At 37.1% G+C, this 22,903-nt stretch overlaps 3 protein-coding genes and 1 pseudogene across 6 annotated transcripts in view; 2 read left to right on the plus strand and 2 right to left on the minus strand.

Annotated features, from left to right (window-relative positions):
* The first annotated feature begins 358 nt into the window (after nucleotides 1-358).
* On the plus strand, nucleotides 359-3,477 carry LOC139816903 (serine palmitoyltransferase 1-like). Its single transcript, XM_071784733.1, has 3 exons — nucleotides 359-567; nucleotides 663-1,575; nucleotides 2,642-3,477. The coding sequence occupies exons 2-3, from the start codon at nucleotides 672-674 to the stop codon at nucleotides 3,166-3,168; spliced, it is 1,431 nt and encodes a 476-aa protein (XP_071640834.1). The 5' UTR covers nucleotides 359-567; nucleotides 663-671; the 3' UTR covers nucleotides 3,169-3,477.
* Nucleotides 3,478-3,683: 206 nt separating this feature from the next.
* On the minus strand, nucleotides 3,684-5,358 carry LOC139816904 (cyclin-Q-like). Of its 2 annotated transcripts, none has more exons than XM_071784736.1 (6): nucleotides 5,165-5,358; nucleotides 4,834-4,967; nucleotides 4,606-4,703; nucleotides 4,318-4,536; nucleotides 3,925-4,155; nucleotides 3,684-3,836 (listed from the first exon to the last, which is right to left on the minus strand). In XM_071784736.1, exons 1-6 carry the CDS (start codon nucleotides 5,200-5,202, stop codon nucleotides 3,741-3,743), a joined length of 816 nt encoding a protein of 271 aa, XP_071640837.1. In that variant the 5' UTR covers nucleotides 5,203-5,358; the 3' UTR covers nucleotides 3,684-3,740. The 2 variants fall into 2 exon arrangements, with proteins under 2 accessions (XP_071640837.1, XP_071640835.1); XM_071784734.1 differs by having other exon boundaries at nucleotides 5,129-5,352.
* A 2,051-nt stretch (nucleotides 5,359-7,409) lies between these two features.
* On the plus strand, nucleotides 7,410-7,528 carry LOC139817069 (5S ribosomal RNA; annotated as a pseudogene).
* A 4,717-nt stretch (nucleotides 7,529-12,245) lies between these two features.
* Nucleotides 12,246-22,903, minus strand: part of Sns (sticks and stones) — a 276,474-nt gene continuing 265,816 nt past the window's right edge. For 2 of the 3 annotated variants that reach the window (XM_071782967.1, XM_071782966.1), the window contains exons 17-18: nucleotides 20,545-20,734; nucleotides 12,246-20,207 (exon numbers count right to left, since the gene is read on the minus strand). In XM_071782967.1, coding sequence (XP_071639068.1) covers nucleotides 19,723-20,207; nucleotides 20,545-20,734 — 675 coding nt within the window. In that variant the 3' untranslated portion in view covers nucleotides 12,246-19,722. Of the gene's footprint in view, nucleotides 20,208-20,544; nucleotides 20,735-22,903 lie in introns of those variants that run through there. The other variant, XM_071782968.1, reaches the window with a different exon arrangement.

A 22,903-nucleotide genomic window follows, 5' to 3' on the forward strand; every position in this document is an offset into this window, starting at 1 on the left:
CTGTCATAAAAGCTTTATGTTTGTTTTTTTTTTACAAAATTATTGAATATTTATTATAAATAATTATTATAAATATTCAATATTCAAACTATTTAAATAATCATGTATTCATACGCACCGAGAAATGCATGCCAATCGTATATCTGATGCAAACAGTATCGCAGGTCTATTCTATTCAATTGAACTTCTTGCACAGTTCATCTTTTCTCCTTTTCTCTCCAATGTGAAAAGAGAAAGAGGAAAGATGAACCGTGCAAGAAGTTCAGGTAAAAAGGACAGATGTTGCTGCGTTTTTCATGCTAGACACTTGATTGGTTCGTTTCTTTGTGCGCCTGCATTAATGGTGCATTAATATACAAATTCGCACCTCTTTGATTCGTACTTATATAACCATCTAAAAGCTCCAACTACTCATAGATTTAATGGGTCATTGGCGCGAAGGCTGCCAAGTGCCAATACACGACCACAGTATGTGACACGACCGTGGGCAAGGGTGAGGCCCGTGGCTCGTGAAGGCTTGATAATTCGGCTTATCGTTATCAGCCTTTCGTCGCATGTTTTCATTTTGTAAGAGATGTAGATATAATTCTAGTTAATTGATATTTTATCGTACGATAAGAAAAAGTGCCTGCGTTCTCTATATATCTCTCTGCTCGGACTAGTCAAGAAAAATGAGCACGAAACTCCTGTTTGTCGAATCGGTGGAGATCTTGCGGGACACCTTGCCGCATTACCACACTCTGCTAGAAGCGATCTTGGTGCTTTGGATAGTGTGGTTTATTTCCAAGAGACGAAGCGGCGGCCAGGATTCGGTACCCTCGAAAGAGTTGGTGGAGCGTAAACTGGCGGAGTGGCGGCCGGAGTCCCTCGTGCCAGAATCGCCAGCGGACCATCCTTCGCTGAGTCCCAAACACATCACTTCTAGAATCGGGAAGCGGATGACGGTCAATGGCAGGGATTGTCTCAACTTGGGTACGCATAATTACTTGGGTCTAAGTGACAATACAGAGCTGATAGACAGCGCCGAGGCGGCTATCAAGAAATACGGCGTTGGATCTTGTGGACCAAGAGGTTTCTATGGAACTGTCGACGTGCACCTGGAGCTAGAAAAACGTATGGCCAGTTTCATGGGCACGGAAAACGCTATAACATATTCCTATGGGTTCGCTACTATGTCGAGCGTAATCCCAGCTTATTGTAAACGTACCGACTTGATATTCGTGGATGAGCGAGTAAATTTCGCTGTGCAGAAAGGATTGGACGCGTCTCGAGGAAATATCCAATATTTTAAACATAATGATGTTCAAGATCTACATAATCTCCTGAAGAAACAGGAGGAAGCGGACAAACGACATCCTAAAAAGGCTGCGAAAATCAGACGTTTTCTGATTGTAGAGGGTATTTATATGAATACAGGAAACATTTGTCCTCTACCTGAATTACTGGATCTTTGCAGACAGTACAAATTGAGAATTTTTATTGATGAGTCGATATCGTTTGGTACCGTCGGTCTACATGGAAGAGGCGTTACCGAATATTTCAACATTCCCAGAAGTGAAGTAGACATGATAATAGGTAAAAATTAATTAATACTAATATAATAACTAAAAAGAAATTAAAGCCAGTAGAGATGTGCGAATCAAGGATTTGTTATGTCAAGTCGAATCGAATCAAATTTTGTTTCTTTTTTCAAATTTGAATCAAATCGAATCGACAAAGTTCCATTCGAATTGAAGCGAATCAAATAATTTCGAATTGTTGAAATATAATTTTTAATTAACAATATAATTATTAAAATAATAAAAGACCAGATTTCAAAAAATTAAAAAAGTAGTTAACGAACCAGTACTACGTTTACGCGAGCGTTACTTCTGTAGTAACTTACGATAATTCACTCGTTTACGCGGAGTAAATTATCGTAAGTTACTGCAAAATCCCGTTTACGCGAAGGAATTATCGTAAGTTCCTACAGAAGTAACGCTCGCGTAAACGTAGTATGTACAAGGCAGGTGTACAACGTACTAAGATTACAAATTGAAATAAATAAAGCGTTCTAAGCGTTTCGACCTTACTACAGGGTCACTTACAAACTAAAGGGCCTATTCTGTAAGGCCCCATGGACTAATATTTTCCGCGTAACGCGTATCGCGTAATCAATCAGACGTTTCGTATTTTCTGTTAAGGCCATTGCGCGTAACAAAGTTTTAGTCATAATGGTAAGGCCGTAAGAAAATAGATAGACCAATCACAGTCGATTATTCTCCTTCAGCTCGAAGAAGACATGGAAAAAAAACGTACCGAATCAATTTAAAAAAATGAAGATGACCTTGATATCTCCGAAGCCCCTCCACCTGGACAAAAATTATTATTGCTATATGATAGCCCCCTTCGTACCGTACAATTTTAGTTACACTAATTTTTCTCTGGACCTTATAGATTCGAATATATTTAAGGTGGTAATAGTTATTGCCTCACCCTGTATATAATTCGTATTCGAATCATCTAGATTCGAAATTTTTGAATAGTTTGGATTCGAATCATAGAAATTCGAATTCGAATAGTTCGCACATCTCTAAGCTAGATATTTTTTGTTAATATATGAAAATGTGTATATGATAATATATATCTACATATTCTTTAGGATCTTTAGAAAACGCTATGGGAACTATTGGAGGCTTTTGTGTGGGAACATCCTTTATCATCGATCATCAACGTTTATCTGGGCTTGGCTACTGTTTCTCGGCGTCTCAACCACCTCTCCTGGCATCTGCTGCTATCACTTCTTTAGATATGATTGAAAATAATTTACAAGTATTTCAATCTTTGAAAAATAACACCTTATCGATTCACAACGGTCTCAAAGAAATCCCGATGTTGGTGTGCTCTAGTTTCGCAGAATCGCCTTTAAAGCATGTATATTTGAAAGAACAGAAAGACCGTGCCACCGAGGAGAAATTACTATCTGCAATTTCTAACAAATGTATAGAAAATAACTTGGCAATCATACTACCTGCCTATCTGGAAACGGAAAGAATCTTACCTAGGCCTAGTCTTAGACTTTGTATATCTGCTAGTCTGGATAACAATGATATTAAGTTTGTGCTAAATACTTTGAGAAAATGTACAGAAGAAATTTTGTCGTTAATGAGTGAGATAAATGAATCTTAAAAGAGGTATATTTAAAGATTTTATTCTCGTATATTAGGAATAGGTATATCTAATATTTATACATATTTATGTTCCTACTTTGTGCATACACGTATACATCATACGTATGCATCAACATATGTATGCATCAACATACGTATTAATTAGTCCAAGTAAATTTTTTTTCTTGTACAAAGTGAACATATTTGTTATTAAAGAAAATGGATGATACGAGAATTGCGATTATAAAGAATATGTTGGATAGAGAAAATGTATTAGCGAATTAAATTGTACTTTAGTTCTGAAAATATACTTCAGTTTTATCTCTTACAGGTTTATTTCTTAACACTTTATAGAAAAATGATTACAACGTTTTGCGTATGATACAATACAAATTAATATTTTTAACCGAATATTGAATAAATACTCGAGTATTGTAAAATAAAGTTTTCTAAATTTTTCTATTGATCGAATAATTTAGAAAAATTCGCTGAATACGGCTCATAATTAAAAAAGTGTATATAAAGCAACTGCCATAGTTTGTAATGTACGGAAAGTGCTTTATTATTGTAATAGATACAGATACGCGCTTATTAATTGTCTCTCGTTTCAGGTTCGTCATCATATGCCGCCATGATTTTTTCCATAATTTCCCATAACTTATCCCTCGCTAAATCTTTGCAGAAAACCTGTGTGGTGACAAGAAAATTTACATATAAATCTATCGACTAACATAGAAAAATGGACAAAAAATTTTGTAGCATCATGTATACTTACATTGAACCACGGCTGTTGATCACACTCGTCCATTAGAGGTACGACCACGCCGTAAATTTGTAATGACAAGTTGATACAAGCTATCGCTGTTAAGTTCGGTGGATAGTCGAGAATAGCTGGGGAATGATGAAAGTCTTGTAGCAGTGCCATGCTAGTTTTGGCGACCGGATACTTGGACCACTCCTCTTCACCAAACCAAGCTTGCAAAGATCGCAGATAATGAAGCATGTACTATAAGGAAACATAATGCAGTTATTTATGCGTTATCACATACGTCTATTAATGTTATTCAGTTAGGCTGTGTTCCAAATTCACTCTAGTTAACTAAAATGCTAGTGTACGTAACGTTAACTAGAGTGGAACACAGCCTTAGTAATATTTACAACACTTTACCTTGTGCGGATGCACAGGCGTGACTTGAAACTTGAGCATCCTCATGATCAGAAGTTCAGCTTGTACGATTGCATCCCTCATACTCCAATACTGATCGCCAAGATCGAGTGGCTGAGAACCTCTGTGAAGCGTGTTGTAAGATACATTCATTACGTCTCTTATCTTCAGCGTATTGTCCTTTACTTTACCAGCCAGATAAAGGCAAGTTGCAGCTATGAGCTAAAAGAGACAAAATTCTGTCGTATTTATTAAGAACTTATCGAGTCTTGAAGTACCATCCGTTCTTACATAATTATCATATCCCTGTGCCGTCGCTTCTTTAATAAATCTGTGATATAATGTTGCAGCAGTAGCTATCGTCAATGGATGAGCCTCCAATTTCAAACCTAAATTCAGACGAGCGTTTTATTAAAGACTTTACCTTTTTACGGTAAACACAAGATTTCTAAAGCTCGACAAATTTTCTAAAGTGCCTAACAACTTTTCAATGGTGAGATATCGTTGCACCCAACATACCACACTCGAAGATAAATCGAGAAACTGTGAAACTGTCGCTGGACTTGGTATAATCGATCGTAATACTCTTTTGTAATGTATTCCTTTTCTCGCGCTGCATCGCGAGAACGTCAATCACGTCTTTCATCTTAGAGCTAAAACGAAACGCCATGTGAATTTAACGTAAAAAGAAAACTAAACATCATTCGAACATACGAAAAATTAGCTGTGAAAATAACAACGCATGTCCGAATCACATTGCGTTGCGAAAATACTGAAAAGCTTTTGATCTGTCAAGAGTAAGCTGATGTATAACCTTATGTCAGTGTCATCCAATGTGAACTCATTGTACCTGAGAGTCTCGGTGCCGCTTGGCTCTGAGGGATTCATCGCGGAATATACTGTCTTTGGCGAGAAAGGTTTCGTTTAAAAATCGTAAGCGCGTTAGTAAGAAAACTCTATTTTCCCTCTCATTCAGGTACAAGAGATGCGTCCACACAGTCCACACAAATGTAATAATCAATAAGGAATTTCCGTCAAGAAAACAGAGAGAATAATTTCAGTGTCAAAGTGATGAACTAAATGTGTGTCACGTGACGAGTAGCGCTTAAATTCAAATCTACACTTATATAGCAAATATATATATTATATATATATATAATGCCTATCTAATAATTGTGTATATATATTATGTATATAATTATGTACATGTATATTATTGACCATAATATATACATAAATATTAATATATTTAATAAACAGGAAAGGGAGATTAACGCTGGTTTAAAGAAATCTCCCTCCCCCGTTGATTAATATTTATTTCTTACAAATATATATGTATACAATTATCATAGGATTATAATAAGCACTTGCGAGGAGTGATAATTAAAGAATGATAATTGAAACGCGCACACACTGCTTCTCTTCTACACACAAAGCATATTTTTAACATAATATTTTTAAACATTTACACATACAGCAAATTAATCAAATAAAGTATCTGTTAGGAAAAATGTTAGCATTTATGAATGATTTATATTTTTCTAGTTTAAATATGTTTATTAATAAAAATAAGTTAAATACTAAAATAAATTATTTGATAATTATTTGTATATACGCGGCTGTATAAAGACCAGTTTCAATACACTTTTAACTAATTATAAAACATGTGATTACGGATTAGTTGATGGTATATATACTCATAAACTTGAAATTCAAGTGACAAATTATGAATATGAAAATTACTTCACAAAGGGTCAACAAGTAGAAACAAAAGGATACATAAAAATAGCAAGTTTTAGTAATATATTAATAAAATCTTTGAAAAATAATTGTATTACTCTTTTAAATAACATGAATTTATCTTACAGATGATATCTTCTATTTATATATATAGAGAAGTGGATAATACATCGAATATTTTAAATTATTAAAAAAGAAAATTATCTTTTGCTGAATGTTTAAAGAGCTCTTTTTGTAATAGGCTTTGTTCGAACAAAAAGAGCTTTTAATAGTATTAATAAAAAGATATTACCAAATAAAATTGTTCGCACTAATTTTTGCACTAATTTTTCATAAAATAAACTTTGTTCATATAACAGAAATTATTTATTATTATTAAAATATTAACAAAAACATAATATTAATACGCTTTATAAAATTAGTTAATTCTATTATTTAGTTAATTTTTTTATTAATATTAAATTTTTTACAGGTTGCAGAATTATTTAGAAAAATGTTTGTTGTCATCTAATAATCCAATTTACTTATTCACTTAATTATATTACTTTTTCATGTTCCTTTGTTTTCGGGAGTATTCTTCTTTCTCTTTATTTTTATTTATTACTGGAATTCTTTTTATTTTATTTATTAGTGGAACTTCTTTCATGTCCACCTCGTTGTTATCACTTTTCTAAGTTTTCTAACCCACATAATGTTTCCATGACAACCGCTTGCGCAGTATGATGCGCAGTCGTCTACTCATGCGCGTAGCTCGTATACTTATCGACGCTTGTGATCCATACACTGTGTATGCATGGTTCTTCCACCATGACTATATATATATATGTATATATATATTTTACATTCTTATAACAATAATTATGTATCCATGTACTTATTTTTTTGTTTTTTAACAAACGGTTAGCTGGCCAGAGGGTTAACTTATTTTAGGCAGTAGTCGGGGGTCATTTTTTAAAACTAATTTTTTTACCAATTAATTTTTAGGTTTTTGTTTTTTGTATTTTGTTTTTTACTATTATAATTTTTTTTATTTAAAAAATTTCTCGGAATTTTTTTTTTTTTTAGAATTTGACAAGTTCCGTAAACTATATTTTGCCTACAAAACGTTTTTTTTTAATTTTCTACAATTTTTTTTTACCGAGTTATACGATTTTGAAACTAAACCTGTACTTTTTAGAAATGATGTCGATACTCGGCGAGAAATCATCGTAGACAAAAAATTAAAAATTAAGGCATTTTAAAGCCTGAAGTTTCAAGTTTAACGCACTATCGGTGGTTTAAAAAATTTTTTCTTTTTTATATAATATGAAAATTGATGAAGAAGTGTGTTATCTCTTTGTAAGAAAGATACTTTCGCCAACGGTCAAATCACGTTGAACCTACAAGTTCTCGTCCGATCACTTAAGTCAAGCAACGTTGAGCGCGGTTAGTACTTAAATGGGTGACCGTTTGGGAACACCGCGTACTGTTGGCGTTTTTTTTTGTGGAATTTACTTATTTTATGTGCCTGAAAGATATTTTTTTAATTGTAGTTATACATTGTCTATTATATAAATTAATTAAAATAATAGCATGTAATATATTATTTAATTCTATATTATTATTTTAGTTAATCACATGAATATCAAGAGACACGGTAGTGTCTCGTGCCAAGTACCCGCGAAGCTAGACCGCACCGTGACTCTTTTACGCGAACGCACAAGTTGCGAGTACCCGAGATTTTGAGATCTCAATAACCGCTCAACCGGTCAAGTTCTAAGTATACCCAATTGATAGCTTGAGTTATTATTTATGTAGAATTTACTGTTATATAATGCGCTGAGGAGGACCCCAAAAAGGGTCGAAACGTTCGTAACTTTGACCACATGTATTTTATAATAAATTTGAGCGGTAAAACGGCACTCTTGGCTCTTATTGCCCGTATTAAATTTTAATTTTTTGAATTATTATATTATACATGAAAACTCCAAGGAGATGCATACACAAATATTTAAAAAAAATTGAAGTACTATTGCAATAGCATATTCTTGAGACGAAATGAAGTGAAGAAGTCCTATACCACTTTTCCCTCCGACAAACAATTGTCGAGATATCGTAAGCTAAAATATTGAAAAAAGTTACCAAGTTTTCCTTGAATATCTCAAAAAGTATCAGGCAAACAGAAAAATGTCTCAGACAAAAGTTGTTCAAATTAATTAGTAGAAAAAGATGATACAATAAAAAATTGGGGTTTCCATTTTAAAAAATCAAGTTGGGTCTTATTGGGTCTAAAGTTGGCGCCAGACCCAAAATTTAGTCAGCTCATCTGATGGTCCCCTCTAAACCATACAACTTTTGTCCGAAACATTTTTCAATGAAATCATCGATTCCCGAGATATTACGGTGCGAAAGTTAAAATGGGACACCCTGTATACTATAATTTTAGTTAATTACATAAATATATTAGTATCTGTTTATTAATATTAACATAAATATACGGCATGTTCGATTCGATGTAATGAAAGATGGAGATAGATTGGGGAGATAGATTGAAAGGAAAAGTCGTTTACCATTTTGCAAAATTTGCAATAGTTATTGAGTTATTAACTAAAATGTTTGAGCAAATAAGCGCATGAGAAGCGGTAGACCGGACTCGGTAGACTTCTTCGTCTAAAAGTAAATGGCACCTGCCTCCTCTTTACAGAATGCAATACGGCCAGAGCAAGTGGTACAGTTGAATACAAAGTCGGAAATGTGTATTTGTGAGTGTGTGTAGTATGTTACTGCGTGTGGGTGTCCGTAGTGATAAACTCGAGTCCGTGGGTTTGTTAGACCCAAAGGATTGTACAGATTAATCCTCCCTGGACTAATCCGGGGACTCAGTATATGAAATAGTTTAGGATGATGGCGTCCCATGGCACATATTTTCCACGTAACCAATCAGAAGCGTGAATATGCGTAATGGGAAACGCGAAACGCTTCTGATTGGCCACCTTTACGCGGAAAATACATGCCATGGGACATTACCTTTATGGAGATCTGGTTGTCACAGTGATGTCACAAGTCTCGCGAGCTAATGAGAAGGCGTTTCGTTTACACGTTTGTATATTCAAATATAACTTTTTTAAACAGTTTAAAAAAAATTAGACAAACAAAAATGTATTTATAACAATTTTATATCATTTACATTATATACCATTATATAACGCGTGATTAAAAACGTGGTTCGCGTGGTTTTGGTTCACTCCATCTTCTATAACAATCTCGATGATATACCGCTTTAGAAGACACCAAATCTAAAGTTGTCGAGATACGTGCAGCCACTTCACGACCCCATTCATTGTTGCGTTTTTTTGCGGCTTCTCTCAAATAATCAAGTAAACTCTGTTTTTTTACTGTACAGACAATTCGCTTCAATCGTTGTGGACGTTTTTTTTTTAGTTTTATAAAAGTCATTGTCGATAACACCTTTGCAAAAAAAACACGTGTTCCAAAAATCGAAAAATTCTTTTTCACTTCTCAACATTTTCTTCCATGTAGATTCATCAGTAGAAGTGGATGCTTCATCTCTTTCTTTCCTTTTTAAATCAGCTGTGATACTGTTTCTTCTCGTATAAGTTTTCCGACATTTTTGATGCACGCGCACAGAAGTTAATTGCATTATCAAGGGACTCTTTCCCATTTTCTCGCAGTTTGCTACATTCGAGGATCGTCTGCAATCCTTTTCCCTTAACTTCGAAGAGTGTTTGTGTAGAATCTCTCTCATTGCAGATGAAACACTTTAATTTCATGTGCCATGTTTCGCTATGCCTTCACCTGAGAAAGTTCATAAAATTATTATAAATGTTTGGTACAGTTCAATTCCCCATTATTTTATTATTATTATTTATTATTATTATTATTTGTTGATTATATTATTATTATTATTATTATTATTATTATTATTATTTATTATTATTATTATTATTATTATTATTATTGTTATGATTATTATTATTATTTATTATAGTATTTTATTATATTTACGTTTTGACATTAATATTTGTTTATGAATTTTACTTTAGGTTATGTGCGCAGTTTTTTATGTTTTTATTGGTTTAATTTATTAGTATATCAACAATAAATATGCATCCCTTACTTGCACTGTGTGCTCGCCTCTGCATATGAAACAGAAATTTGTTGCGGCCACTTTCGACGCCCTATATCTCGAATACTACCTGTCTTAAAAATTTAACCCAAAGACCAACGGGAAGCTTACATCATGTATAATGAGATTTGAAACTTACGCCGATCGCAAAAATTTCCAAATAAATTTTTTCGACAATATTTAAATCATTAAAAATTACGGTAAACTGAGGAAAAAAGAGCAACATTATTCTAGCATCTGTTGTTGGTATAATTGTTGGTCATATATTAATGCCGAATATACTGTTTTTCAGGAAATTTTATAAGCTTCAAATTTGGTCTGAAGCATTTTGTACGTATCTCTCATAGAAACTGAGAAAATTACAAAAAAGTGTGGCAAACCCCATTTTTTACGAAAACTCTATAAGAAAGGCATACCTAATTGAAATGACAATTTTTTAAAAACTTTCATTTCAAAACCGGTTCCACTGCAGGATCACATACATATGCATATAAACTTTTGAAAAAATGTCGATATTATTTTTTCTAAAGTTATTTTATGTCATGTTTTGTAAAAAAACTATAAATTATTAAGAAATTTTTAACATAAACAAATATTTAAAAGGCTATATCTCTGGAAGTATTCATCACAGAAGGTTAAATAAAAAATCATTTTAAAGATAATTTAATAAACTTCAAAAAACATGTGTATTTTTTAAAAAAATATAACTCGGAAGTCCGCCATTTTGAGAAGTGTACCTAAAAACCGTTTCTTTTACGGATATCAAAAATACTATTAGTCGTGTGCAAATCGGTCAAAAACCAAAATAATGAAAATTTAATAACCTTTCTATTTAATTTTAACAATTTTTTACGTAGGATTACCCATTTCCGACTTATATTGCGAGGAAATATTTATTCTCATAATTTCCGAAAGTCAAAATTTCATTTAAACCGTAATATTTCCAGAAATATTAGTTGCGCGGTATAACATAAATAATGCATTTTGTAGGTAATTTAATTCTCTTTCACTTTCATTGTATGCATTTTTTACTTTCGGACAGCCAGAACTGAGATATTTTGAAAAAACGCTCAAAGAAACAGCTCTTTCCTCATTTGTCCGATGCTTCAAAAACATCTATTTCGGGAACTAATGGTCGTACGAAGTTCTACAAAAAACCAAATTGCGAGGAATTTTATCAGCTACATTTTCGCTCTGAATGTTCTTTCCCGTGAAACTAATAATTTCCGAGTTATTCGCAAAAAGCTCATTTTTGTACTCTTTTTTTCAAGATGGCGCAGCCGGCTCACGCTCTATGTATGGGGACTTTTAATATGTTTAAAAGAACACTAAAATGAACCTGTATACCAATTTCCAGCTTGCCGGGAATTTTTTCATCCAAAAATTTGACTGGGCTACAAAGAATGTCTCGCCGTTTCCGTAATTTTTATCGTCATTTTTTTTCTAATTATTTGGATTATAATTATTATATTATTAATTATATCTTTATGTAACAATCTTGTAGATAAAAATTAGACTTTTAGAAACTGATTGGATTTTTTATGGCTTTGAAATAAAAAATAATAAATTACTCACATAGTTGCTCCGCTTTGCAATTCGTTTATTGCACAATAACACATGACTCGCAAAAATGTTGTATACGTTAAAAGTGTATTTAGTACGTAAATATAATAGATATTTAATTTTTTTTAACAAAGAATTATTGCAATAAATATTTATAATTGTGATTTTTCCTTGGATTTTTCACAAATTGTTTCGATAACAAAGTATAAATTTTCAATAATGTGCTTACGTAAAAAATTTACCTCTTTCATTTTTTGTTATTTGTTTATTAATTTTAAACTGTTTGTTAAAATTTTATTTTTTATATTTAAATGTATTTTTTTAAATATCTTTTTTATATAACGCCAGTTTTTAATTTTTGCTCCAAAAGTGCTCCAAACTTCAATTATAAAAGGAGAAAAAATTCAATCTGCGAATTTACGCAATTTATTTTATTAGGCAAAATTCTCTCTGCGTTAGAAAAGGGGAAAGGAAACTGTCGACGAAGAAAATAACAGACGGATTTATAAGTTGACAATCAGTTTTAATAGTTGCAATAGAAAACAATATACAGAATACAGATACAGAATAATCCTAGCTGACGAAAGGCTCTCCTAGGTAAAATGTTGTTAATTGTGTAGTGAAAAATTATGAATGGAAAAACAAGATGATATACACATAATGAGTGGCTTATTTTTTACCTATCTGCTTATCGGTTAGTTTCATTTACCTAATTACAATGATTGGAATCGTTAATTATAATTATGTCTGTATAGACACACAGGTGTGTATACGTAATAGAGATTCTTAAACGCTACACAATGTTGCTTTTACTTTGGTTTTAAATTAAGGACTAGCGTGTTGAGCTCCGCTCTGCCTCTGCGTATACATTTTTATATAAAATCAGCATTTATACCTCCTTCTCTAATATCGAATATTAAAATATTGGCAGTCGTTCAAACGCAAAATCTTGCAATTAGCAAATTATGCTACAGTGTGATCGCGTGGAGTATTAAAAGAGATAAATGAATATGTATGTTGCTTTTTAATTATTTCGCGTCTCGAAAGACCGACGTCTTTTCACGATCTTGCTCCTGCATGGACAAACCGCGCGAATGTCTCGCAAAACAATAGTAAAATGCATCGCGCGCAAGGTATCTTTCCTATCCCTTCATTCTGCCCTACGTATTTATACGGTTTAAGCAACGTGATGCGCGGCGAAAAGGCACAAGGCATGCGTTTATTGAATGTGTGAACAGCGCGAGAATGTAATGCACATGGAGGAGAGTCAACGGAGAAGAGGATGCTGCTGAGCAATAATCACTGTAAATGCACTTTTGTACGGGACACAATCTCACCCCCCGACGCGCGGGGGATGGTGAACGACGACAGAACCCAGGGAACGCAATGTCCTAAATCGGGACGTATGACGTTTTCAAGACGTCATGTGTCCCGATTTGGGACACGCGCGTCGTCTTCTGGGAACGGACAGCCGTCGTCGTCGCAGATCACGATACGCAGATGACGGAGCGAAGCTCACAGTGAGTGTAGTGTTGTGTATACCATTTAGAATTGGAAATGTAATTTAGAATTAGAATGTAAAAATACTATGTATATGTACATTAATCAGTTAATCGTGGGTATTCAATTATGTTACACCGTTACGTCGATCAGAGAGCTTTTTCTTCTCGCTTCTTTTCTATTTTGTTATTTTTTTTCTCTCCCCTCTTTTTGTTTATCCCCCATTGATTCCTCGATTTTCTTTCCCGACGTATGTCTCTTTTGTTGTACTCGGAGAAAACAGCGCCGGCCGCGAGCTGAAAAATCTCCGTTTAAACGGCTGTCGACCGGTGCTGATTCCTTGACCCTTCCCGGACAGTGCAGTGTTCAAAAGCGGGGACGTAAGACGTCTTAAAGATGTCATTAAGATGTTTTTGTCTCGATTTTGGACATTACGCTGTCTGGGTTTTTTTCTTTTTCCCCCCTTCGTCTCGCATTAATATTCCGTGACATATGTTACACGCGTCGAAGAACAACGTCGATCGGTTGGCACATAAAACGGAAGCAACATTTAGACCAGTCGCGGCGCGATATAATAGTTTATGTACAAACTTGAAAACGACGCGGGGAGGAGTACGACGTACTTTCGTGTATCATTTTGGCGGTGACGCTCCGGCGTAAAAGGGGGAGGGGGGTAAAAATTATCACCCTACGCGTGTGAAAAAGTATAGAAGTAGCCCGAGCAATAAGAAAGATCCTTGTAAAAGTATTCCGCGTTATATACGAAAAAACGTGGCGGTGACGCGAAGGCGATGGAACACTGGCGATATCAATTTTGGAACGGATATAATGTCGCGGCGTCGCTTGCGACTTTTGTTCATCCTCGATGCTTGTTCTTCACAATTTATTAATCCCGTCGTCGATTCCCGATCCGACGACGCTCGCGCGTCGTTGAACATTTTTTTTTGTCGCACTTTTTTTTTTAGAAACAATGACGCTGCCGCTAATCCCTATTTATCGATAATTCTTTCTCGCGGTAAAAAGAACGATACAAAGTGAATATATTACCCAATATACACCTAGTATACAAAAGCTCTCGATTTTCGTTTTTCCTCATTTTTTTCTCCTCTTTTTCGTAAGTTTGATATAATTCGTATTTAAGTATATTTCTCATTATTTCCTTTCTCCCTTTTTGTGTCTATCTAAGTGCTATGTACATTATATGTTTATATACATGTAAAACGATTAATTGATTCTTTTTTTTTCCATATCCTTAATGATTGTATAATTAGGATTGACTATGTCTTAGAGTAATCAACGGAATTACGAGCTGTCGTTATTATTTATATGTAAAATATCAAATGTCGTACGTGTTAGATGGTATGTCCATCTCCAAGGTACCATTTTGGACGAATAGCGGTCCGTCTAACATGCCTAGCACTTTGATGAGCAAATACTTTGGAGATTACATAAATCTAATAATAATCTTCAGGTAATATTAAGTATAGATGATTTGTTTTTTTTTAATTACAAATATAAAACATGTATATGTAAATAGAACTCTTAATTATGCGCGAACATGTTCATCTCTAATTGAGCATACGTGAATTTCTTATCATCAGTCTAAGCCGAACTGTGCGGCTCCATACACAACGGCGGTTTAACAATACACGTCTCTCTCTATCTCTCCCTCTCTCTTTCTCTCCCCTTTTTTATTTCTCCTCACTTCTCCCTCCTTTTGCCTTAAGCTTCGTAATATCTACCGTGTTAACAAATAATATCGCTGTAATGAGAAACAACAATATATATGCGTACGCTACGGAAAAACGTTTATCCATAAAACTTTCAAACAATCTCTTCGACGAGCGATGTAACGCACGTGGCCGCCGGCCAGGTAAAGTATTAATTGTCTCCTACAATTCCACTCATCGCGGGATGAAGCGCGGATCCCGGAAGATATCTCTCTCTCTCTCTCTCTCTCTCTCTCTCTCTCTCTCTCTCTCTCGTCGTTGCGGATCGATTCCTTTCTTACGCGACCTCCGGGGCTTAAGGAGGGCAATCCTACCGCCGACGAACGGATGAAGGGACGTGGTCCCGCGCGGAAACGAGCAATCTCATAAGCGGCGAAGTTACAATGATCATTATAATTATCGTACAGCGCGGGAATCGTTATGAACTACGTTATCGTGCCCCTTCCCATCCCCTCTCTCCCCGATAGAGCAACCTCGTGTGGTCGGTAGGCGTCGATTCGAAGAAACGCGACGTCGTCGGGACCCTTGCACCTCATTGTCACAGCCCTTTACCGCCGAAACGTAGGGCACAGCGTGCGTTACATAGCTCCCTTTTGTTGCAATATATCCCCCTTACGATAGGCCAAACGCATCATCGAGTTTCATCGTCATCGTCGTCATCATTTTGTCATTGTCATTGTCATCATATCGTTATCGTCGTCGTCGTCGTCGTGGTCATTTTCAAAAATATATATTACGCTGACTACTTAGGCTCTCGACGAAGAACGGAAAGACATTGTCTCGTTCACAATCAACAGGATTAATTTCTCTCTCTTTTTTCTTCCCCCGGATATACAGCGTTATTACCCTCTAGCAAATACTTCGTTTATAGCCTAGGTAATAGTGAGACCCTCATATGATCCATTTGAATTACTTTTTTCTCGGTTATTTTTTTTCTTTTTGTAAATTTTTTCGCACTCTTCCGACCGCGTGAAACATTGAGACGTTATCGCACTATTTACACGGTTTTAATCATAATTAGTAATTGGAAATAAATGCAAAAATATATGTATATGTATGAACATTTAGTCGAGCTAATACGAGTATCCGCGCAGGTTCTGTTTCTTTTTTTTTATGTCTTTCGACCGTCCGCGCGAGTCGCACAACAGCCGCTCTTCTTCATGCGGTTCTCTCTCGAAACATCGCCGCGCCGTCGGCAGAGAATTATTTACCCTTAACTAAAAACCATTACGTAGCAATTAAACTTATGTACTATTGTCTTTGTTCAAGATATCACTACGCCGAGACATTAACTGGTATGGCTCCCCCCCCGTTCTTTCGGTTTCCTCCTCTGGGGGAAATCTGTCGCTGATTATGTTATAAGTATCTCGCGCGTGTCTTCATTTCGCGCGGCGGTATCCGTTTGCGGTGAAATCCTGGCGCAATTAGCGGGGTCCGCGACGATCGAATTGCGACCTCGGGCTCAGCCCGTCTCGATCGAGTGAGTCTGCATTGTCGTTATTATTCATCTTTTGTTTCGTAAACGCACCCCTAAACGCATCCCTAAAGTGAAGACGCATTCGGCAACTCGATGTATCCGTGGCGAACGAAAAACTCGGAACACCAAGAAAGTCGGAATTATACCAGTAAAAAACGCAAACATACGCAGGTTTTTTTTTGTTTTAATGACCGACCGATCGCTTTTGATCGCGATTGACAATCGTGAAATCGCAACGCGGCGAACGGTCATTTAACATACATTGTATACGTGTATATTTCGTATTTATCGCGTGTAGAAGGTAAACGTATATTAAACGGTCGGTACGAACTATCTACAGTATTGACTTCAGGATCGGCAGTGAAAACTCCGTTTTCTACGATGTACGACAGTGCTCGGATTCATTTTCCCCATTTTCGTTGGAATTACTCAAGGGGACGACAATCGCAGCGCAGTTGCGTAAATAGCGCGATATAAGTAACTTAAGCGACATAAATAACTCGAAGTAATTAAAGCGCAAGTGATTAAAGCGCGAATGTGACTTATGATATGCAAATTGTGCGATTATGCTAATAACGTACTCGTACGGGTCGTTTCGCGTTTCAGAAACAACGGAATGGTAAAGTCTTCCCGTGTACTTTTCAACAAATATATGTAGCTTAAGTTGCCGCGTAATCTTTCTCTCTTTCTCTCTCTCTCTCTCTCTTCCTCTCTCGCGATGCGTAGAGTAATCCGAAGTCAATTGAAGAGTGGAAGACGAATGGCAAGAGAAACAATTTGAGTCGCTACGAAAGAATAAAATCTGCAAGTTTTCATGCTTGCAGAAATACAATTTGTCAATTGAGCGGCTCAAGCTAATAAATGCCATATTAATACATAATATATGTAATTCTGAATTTATATTACAAGAGATTTGTTGAGTAACAATAAAGATATCCGTATTACAGAATGTTATGTTCAAATTACCAGGAGTAGAACACGGATATTTCTCTTAAATTTGGAGATATTTCGGAAACTCTGTATAACACTGTATTAAAAAATTCTCAGGTATATAATAAATATAACTATTTCATCAAAATTTCGGATTACCATATTTTGTGGCCAAGATTTACTTTCGCGTTGTTGCGAAGAATTCGAGTCTACTTCTTCTCCAGATATACAGCAGCAGATTAATTAAGATCGTGATCCTTCCTAAAATTGCAATTGACTCCAGGCTCTCCTATTCATTCGCAAAATTCTGAATCTCTTGTAAAATACGAGATAATGGACTCACTGAGTATTTTTGTCATTCAGTGCTAAAGGTGGCTGCATTCTATAACTTTAAGTGTTTCATCAAGCGAGACTCTCTATCGAGATTGGAGATCAAACTGCCACATTTAACGCTAAACTCGGCTAGCACCCGTAGATATCGTGTAGAAGGAGACGCCGTTAACTTAAATAGAGGATCGTAAACGACACGAATGGAGAGTGGGAAGGGAAAGAAAACTTAATGTCGCTGCTATCGGACTCTTTACGATTTTCCATGTATACACCTCTTTTGTAATAACGATTGTCTCGCCTCCCTCGGTTTCGAATCATCGGGATGAACCGATTCATCGACGCGAAAGTAAACAATGGACGGTCATGACGGATATGCCCACTTTTGTGAGCTTTAAAGGGGCAGTATTGTGCGATCATTAAGTGTTGTAAATATTTTAGAAATTAATATTACTGATCTTGCGTCGTGATCATAAAAATCTAATACCGATCAAATCGGTATCTTGGCACTAGGATAACCAATGTCAAATTGGAAGACGGATAGATTTGTGCATTAAAAAAAGCTTGCAAGAAACAGCTTGCTTTTGCTGATGGTGAGCTAATTTTTCAAATAGAGATTGGTTTTATGAAAAAATAATATATAAATATATATATTAAATAATTTTGTATAGATATTACTTGATATATATGCTACAGACATATAATTTATATCTTTTTAATGCTTGAAAATATATTTTAACAAATGATAAATTTCTTGATAATATGATTACAAATATAATCCTTTTCTTCTTGTTAGAGACAAAAAATAAAAAAAGTAATTTGAATGTATTTTTTCTTCCGCGTTTTAAATATGATACCATAGCATGATATTGGCTATTCTAGTGCCAAAAGGGAATATATTCCATGATATTTATAGTGACAATAACGTCACTGTTGATCGTGAAAATTTATGATTGCACACTTGAAAAATTTGGAAATGGCGTTTTGGCGTCAGTCACGGTCGGAGCGAGGAAGAATCACTTCCCGTATTGATATTTCAAAGATCCTTCGCGAGTTTCCCGACAGTTATTGATACCAGCATAGTGATATCTAAACATAATCGCTATGACGAAGAGTGTACTCGTGCCGACATGCACGAAGCAACCGAGGAAATTATCGCGGGGTTGTTCTCTCGTCTACCTCTCGGATTATGCGTGTATTTACAGAAAAAATATACTTTCCTCAACGATCGGTGCGTCGATTTGGAGCTCGATCGTTCGATGCATCGTGATTACGTCGCTGTTTAGCGAGTTACGCTAAATAACGCTAAGGCGAGCGGACAAAGACGAAGAGTTTAGAGCGCGGAAAACGATAAAGATAAAAGGGGGAAGGGGAAGGCAGAAGAACAGCGGAGGAGGTACGGTAGAACCATCCTCGTGCTTTTCGGGGAACGCTCGCGCGTGCTGGCGCGCGATCGTTCCCTCTTTCTCTCCTTCTCCAAGATCGCTCTTCGTCGTGCGTTCAATTATACATACATGTACCCCTAAGATTAGAATTCAATCGCGTAGGAGAGCCCCACGCGCGTGTCTCCTCTCGTCTAGGAAGTAACCGCGTGGAAGGGAAAGGCTGTTTACAGCGTGAACCTGGTGCACCACTCTCTCACTCCCGCATCAACGTTCTTTATCTCTCTTTGCCTCATGTCTCTCTCTCTCTCTCTATTTACACCTCGCCGTACTTTCGTTCTCGCGCACCAAACAGTTTTCAGGAGATTGTTCAGGCGCATGATGATGAGTGGCAGGGCCTTCAGCCGCGACGTCGTCGTGCGCGAGCCGTCGCCGCCGTTTAGGGAGATGATCGGTATGACACGAACGACGTGGACGATTCGGAAGAGGAACAATCATCGCGGCGCACGGCGTCGTTCAGAGACGCGTGCTCCTCTCCGTGACCGTGGCCGGCCGGCGATCCTCGTCGTCCTCGTTCTGGGCGACGGCGCGATACTTGCCGCGCGTCGAGCTGGGCCCGAAGATCGGCGAGCCTCAGACAAGATGACCGTCGATGTCGGAGTAGGTCGGCGTCGCCGCGAACGTCGACAGCGGGTGGCTCTGGCAGGACGGCGGCGGCGGTGCCGGATGCGAGTGCGGATGCGGATGGGGCCCGCCGTTGTTGGCGCCGGCACGGGCGAACGTAGCGGGCGGCGGCGGCACCGACGGTGGTATCGGCGACTTGGTGCCTGCGGTCATCACGGTGACGTCGGGCGGGGGCACGGGACGCGGCAGCGTCCTGGTGCGCGTCAAGGTGCCGGTGCCGGCCCCTGTCATGTGTCCACCCATTATGTGACCCGTCGAGCCCATGGACGAAGGATAATAAGGCCCGCCGGTCGGATCGATCACGGGCGGCGCCGGACTCGGATTGCCGTCGTAGCTGATGTACCCCCGGCCGCCATTGTCCATCTCCACGCTGTAGAAGCTCACGTCGTTGGGCGGCGCCGGGCTCGGATTGCCAATGTAACTCGACTTTGACACTGTAACATTAGATGACGGGACGTTAGAAGGTGTCGGAAGTTTACGTAGACGTTAGATGGCCGAAGAAACAATGACGAGGAATCAGCAGGCTCCATGTATGTTATTGATACGGTTTGTGTCACCGCGTCCCACCAAGTTTCGCGTTTGGGATTCCAATATTTCTTAATATTTTATTTCCAATGACCAGAGAAATTAAAAAAAAAAAATGTGAGTAGTTGTTTTTAGTATATCTGAAAATGTAGCAACTGAGGAGTATCTTTAAAGTTGTGAAGTATATGAAAAATGTAGTGGTTCGCGGTTTATGTATTTATATGCATTTTAATTATGAATACTTACATGTGCCCGAGAGAGTCCCGCTGGCGGTGGTCCGCTGCGGTGGCGAGTCCATGTTCATGGACGTCTGCATGTGATTGCTGCGACGACCGAGGGTGCCCTGATGAACCTGCATCTCTAAACCGCCTTTCCCGAAATCCTGCATAGTTTGATCTATTAAATACGTGCTAGCTGCGGTTTTGCGCCCCTCGTCCTGTTATACAACAAATTAAACGACAAATTGATTTGTGATTTGTGGTCCGATATCCGGTATTGTATTTTGCAAACAACAGGCATGAAACGGACTTTGGAAGCTAAATCTATTTGTCTTGAAACTTTGTTCCAATAAATCGCAAAATCCCTCTTATAATAATACAATCAATATACATATTAATTTATGATATATAAGAGAATTATTTTGTTATACACTGTTCCTATAATTAGATATTAAATGTATAGATTAAAAAAAATATTACTTTTTCTGTGTATAATTTAATTGTTTTTTTTATTATTTAAGCCCTTGTGTTTCACGCCCTCCTTTGTAATTAATATATTAATACAAGTTTCAACAAGTGTTTTCTTGTACTTAAGATCTTATTCAATGGAAGTACGAGTAGTGGAGTGAGAGTTGTTTATGATAGCTTGTTATAGTATCAGAATACTGACAATTAATGCGATAACACTTTAATCGTGATAATTAAAATGTACATCCAATTTGCATTTGTTAACATTTACAATCGGCCTCGTTTTCATTTCAAATCTTCCTATTAATTTTACAAAGGTAATGCGGCAATAACAATATCTAAAGTATCTAATAATTACTTTTACTAATCTAATTAATAATATAATCAATCTATAATAAGACTGTAATTAGCGATTTATCAACAGTATATACTATTATATCATTACAACAAATTAATAACATAATCATAAAATCCGTAATCGCTTATAATTAGCGACACTTAATCGAGAATCAGTTTCGATCGTTAAGTCCAAATAATTCTAATTAACGTCCATTATAGAAATTTTATAACGAAGCTCGCCGTCGCTCATTTAGTTCCGTTTGAATTACACGACCCGCCATTTTACGCTCGGTTTGCAACGCTGAGACCTTTACTCGCGCGTGTGTTTTCTTCGGTCGAAGGGAAGCGTAAGTATCTTGCGTGCGCGAGCGTCGAACGGCGTCGTATAATCGCCGTGGCGTGTTAAATCAACACGCGATCGAGATTAGCCGCGTTCTCCGATATTGCGCTTCCCTTCGTCTCGCATATTATAGCTACAGTTATGTGAACTAAGATAATCTATTTATTAAAAGACATCGTTTCGATATTGTTTACTCTTTCAAAGTGCATCGCGCATACGATCGACACGATTCCTACGTTAATTGTGGGGATCCTCCAGTAATTTAATATAAATTTCATTTTCATTAATCTTTTTAGAATTTAGATTTTAGATCGTAGTTCGCGGTTCGCGGAGCGGCGTGAAGTTGCCGGCGCGCGCTTCGAATCTTTCCTAAACGTTTTGCGTATACACACGTAACGGACGTCAACGTGCCGAAGCATCGATTTATTGCGATATTTACCGTGTCGCGATATTTACTCATCCCGGATGCGTCGCGCGAGTGCGAAATAAACGGAAATGCCGAAACGATGGGTGATCATCGCGTTGTATTAACATGTAGGTACGCTCGCGCGAGATTAATCGGATCGTTCGACGTCGCGTTACCGAAATGTTTCTCTTCGGTCGAGTTCTCGTTCCGCGTTATTCACGCACTTCACAGTCTATATTTGTTAAAAAACGCGTTTATTTCGACATTATAGGTACTCATTCGGGGCTCATCGCGCCAGTAATTGAATTAGATATTCCGGATATTCGTATCGATTGTGGCGTTTAGTAACTTTTAATTCTTTAAATAGTATATGTCGACTCTCCGCGGATCTGCGTGAAGTTGAGCGCGTTTCCCGCGAATCCTCCCCAACGTCGCGGTGCAGCGTGCACCGTAATGGCGTCGAAGAATCGGTTGCGTCTCGCGCTACTTGCTCGTCCCGAACGCGTCGTAAGTACAATAAACGTCGGAAATGCCGAAACAAAAATAATGGACGAGCATCGTATTGTATTATATCAACGTCATATGTATGTACAATGACGATTAATCGGATCGTTCTATTTCAATTGCGTCTTTTCATTTTCGACATTCGCGGGAGGCTAACTATCGAGACGCGTTATTTCGTTATCTGCTCTTCTAAATCGCGCATCGGATCGATCAGTACTTGTTTGCGATCGCTAATCAGCTCGATTAAACCGTCTAATACCCAGATTATGTTAATCGTCATCTAATACTCGATATTTGTGTCGCGCGACATTCGCGAACCGGCGTGAAGTT

This window comes from Temnothorax longispinosus, chromosome 7 (genome assembly GCF_030848805.1).
Source record: "Temnothorax longispinosus isolate EJ_2023e chromosome 7, Tlon_JGU_v1, whole genome shotgun sequence".
Classification (NCBI taxonomy): Eukaryota; Metazoa; Arthropoda; class Insecta; order Hymenoptera; family Formicidae; genus Temnothorax; species Temnothorax longispinosus.

What these genes read in the sequence shown, in the direction of transcription:
- LOC139816903 (XM_071784733.1), top strand. Translation starts at nt 672, where the DNA reads ATGAGCACGAAACTCCTGTTTGTCGAATCGGTGGAGATCTTGCGGGAC. An exon ending in TGAAGTAGACATGATAATAG is followed by an intron (nt 1,576 to 2,641) that starts GTAAAAATTAAT and finishes CATATTCTTTAG; the next exon opens with GATCTTTAGAAAACGCTATG.
- LOC139816904 (XM_071784734.1), bottom strand. Translation starts at nt 5,202, where the DNA reads ATGAATCCCTCAGAGCCAAGCGGCACCGAGACTCTCAGGTACAATGAG. An exon ending in CGCCTGTGCATCCGCACAAG is followed by an intron (nt 4,156 to 4,317) that starts GTAAAGTGTTGT and finishes GTTTCCTTATAG; the next exon opens with TACATGCTTCATTATCTGCG. An exon ending in ATCAACAGCCGTGGTTCAAT is followed by an intron (nt 3,837 to 3,924) that starts GTAAGTATACAT and finishes GTCACCACACAG; the next exon opens with GTTTTCTGCAAAGATTTAGC.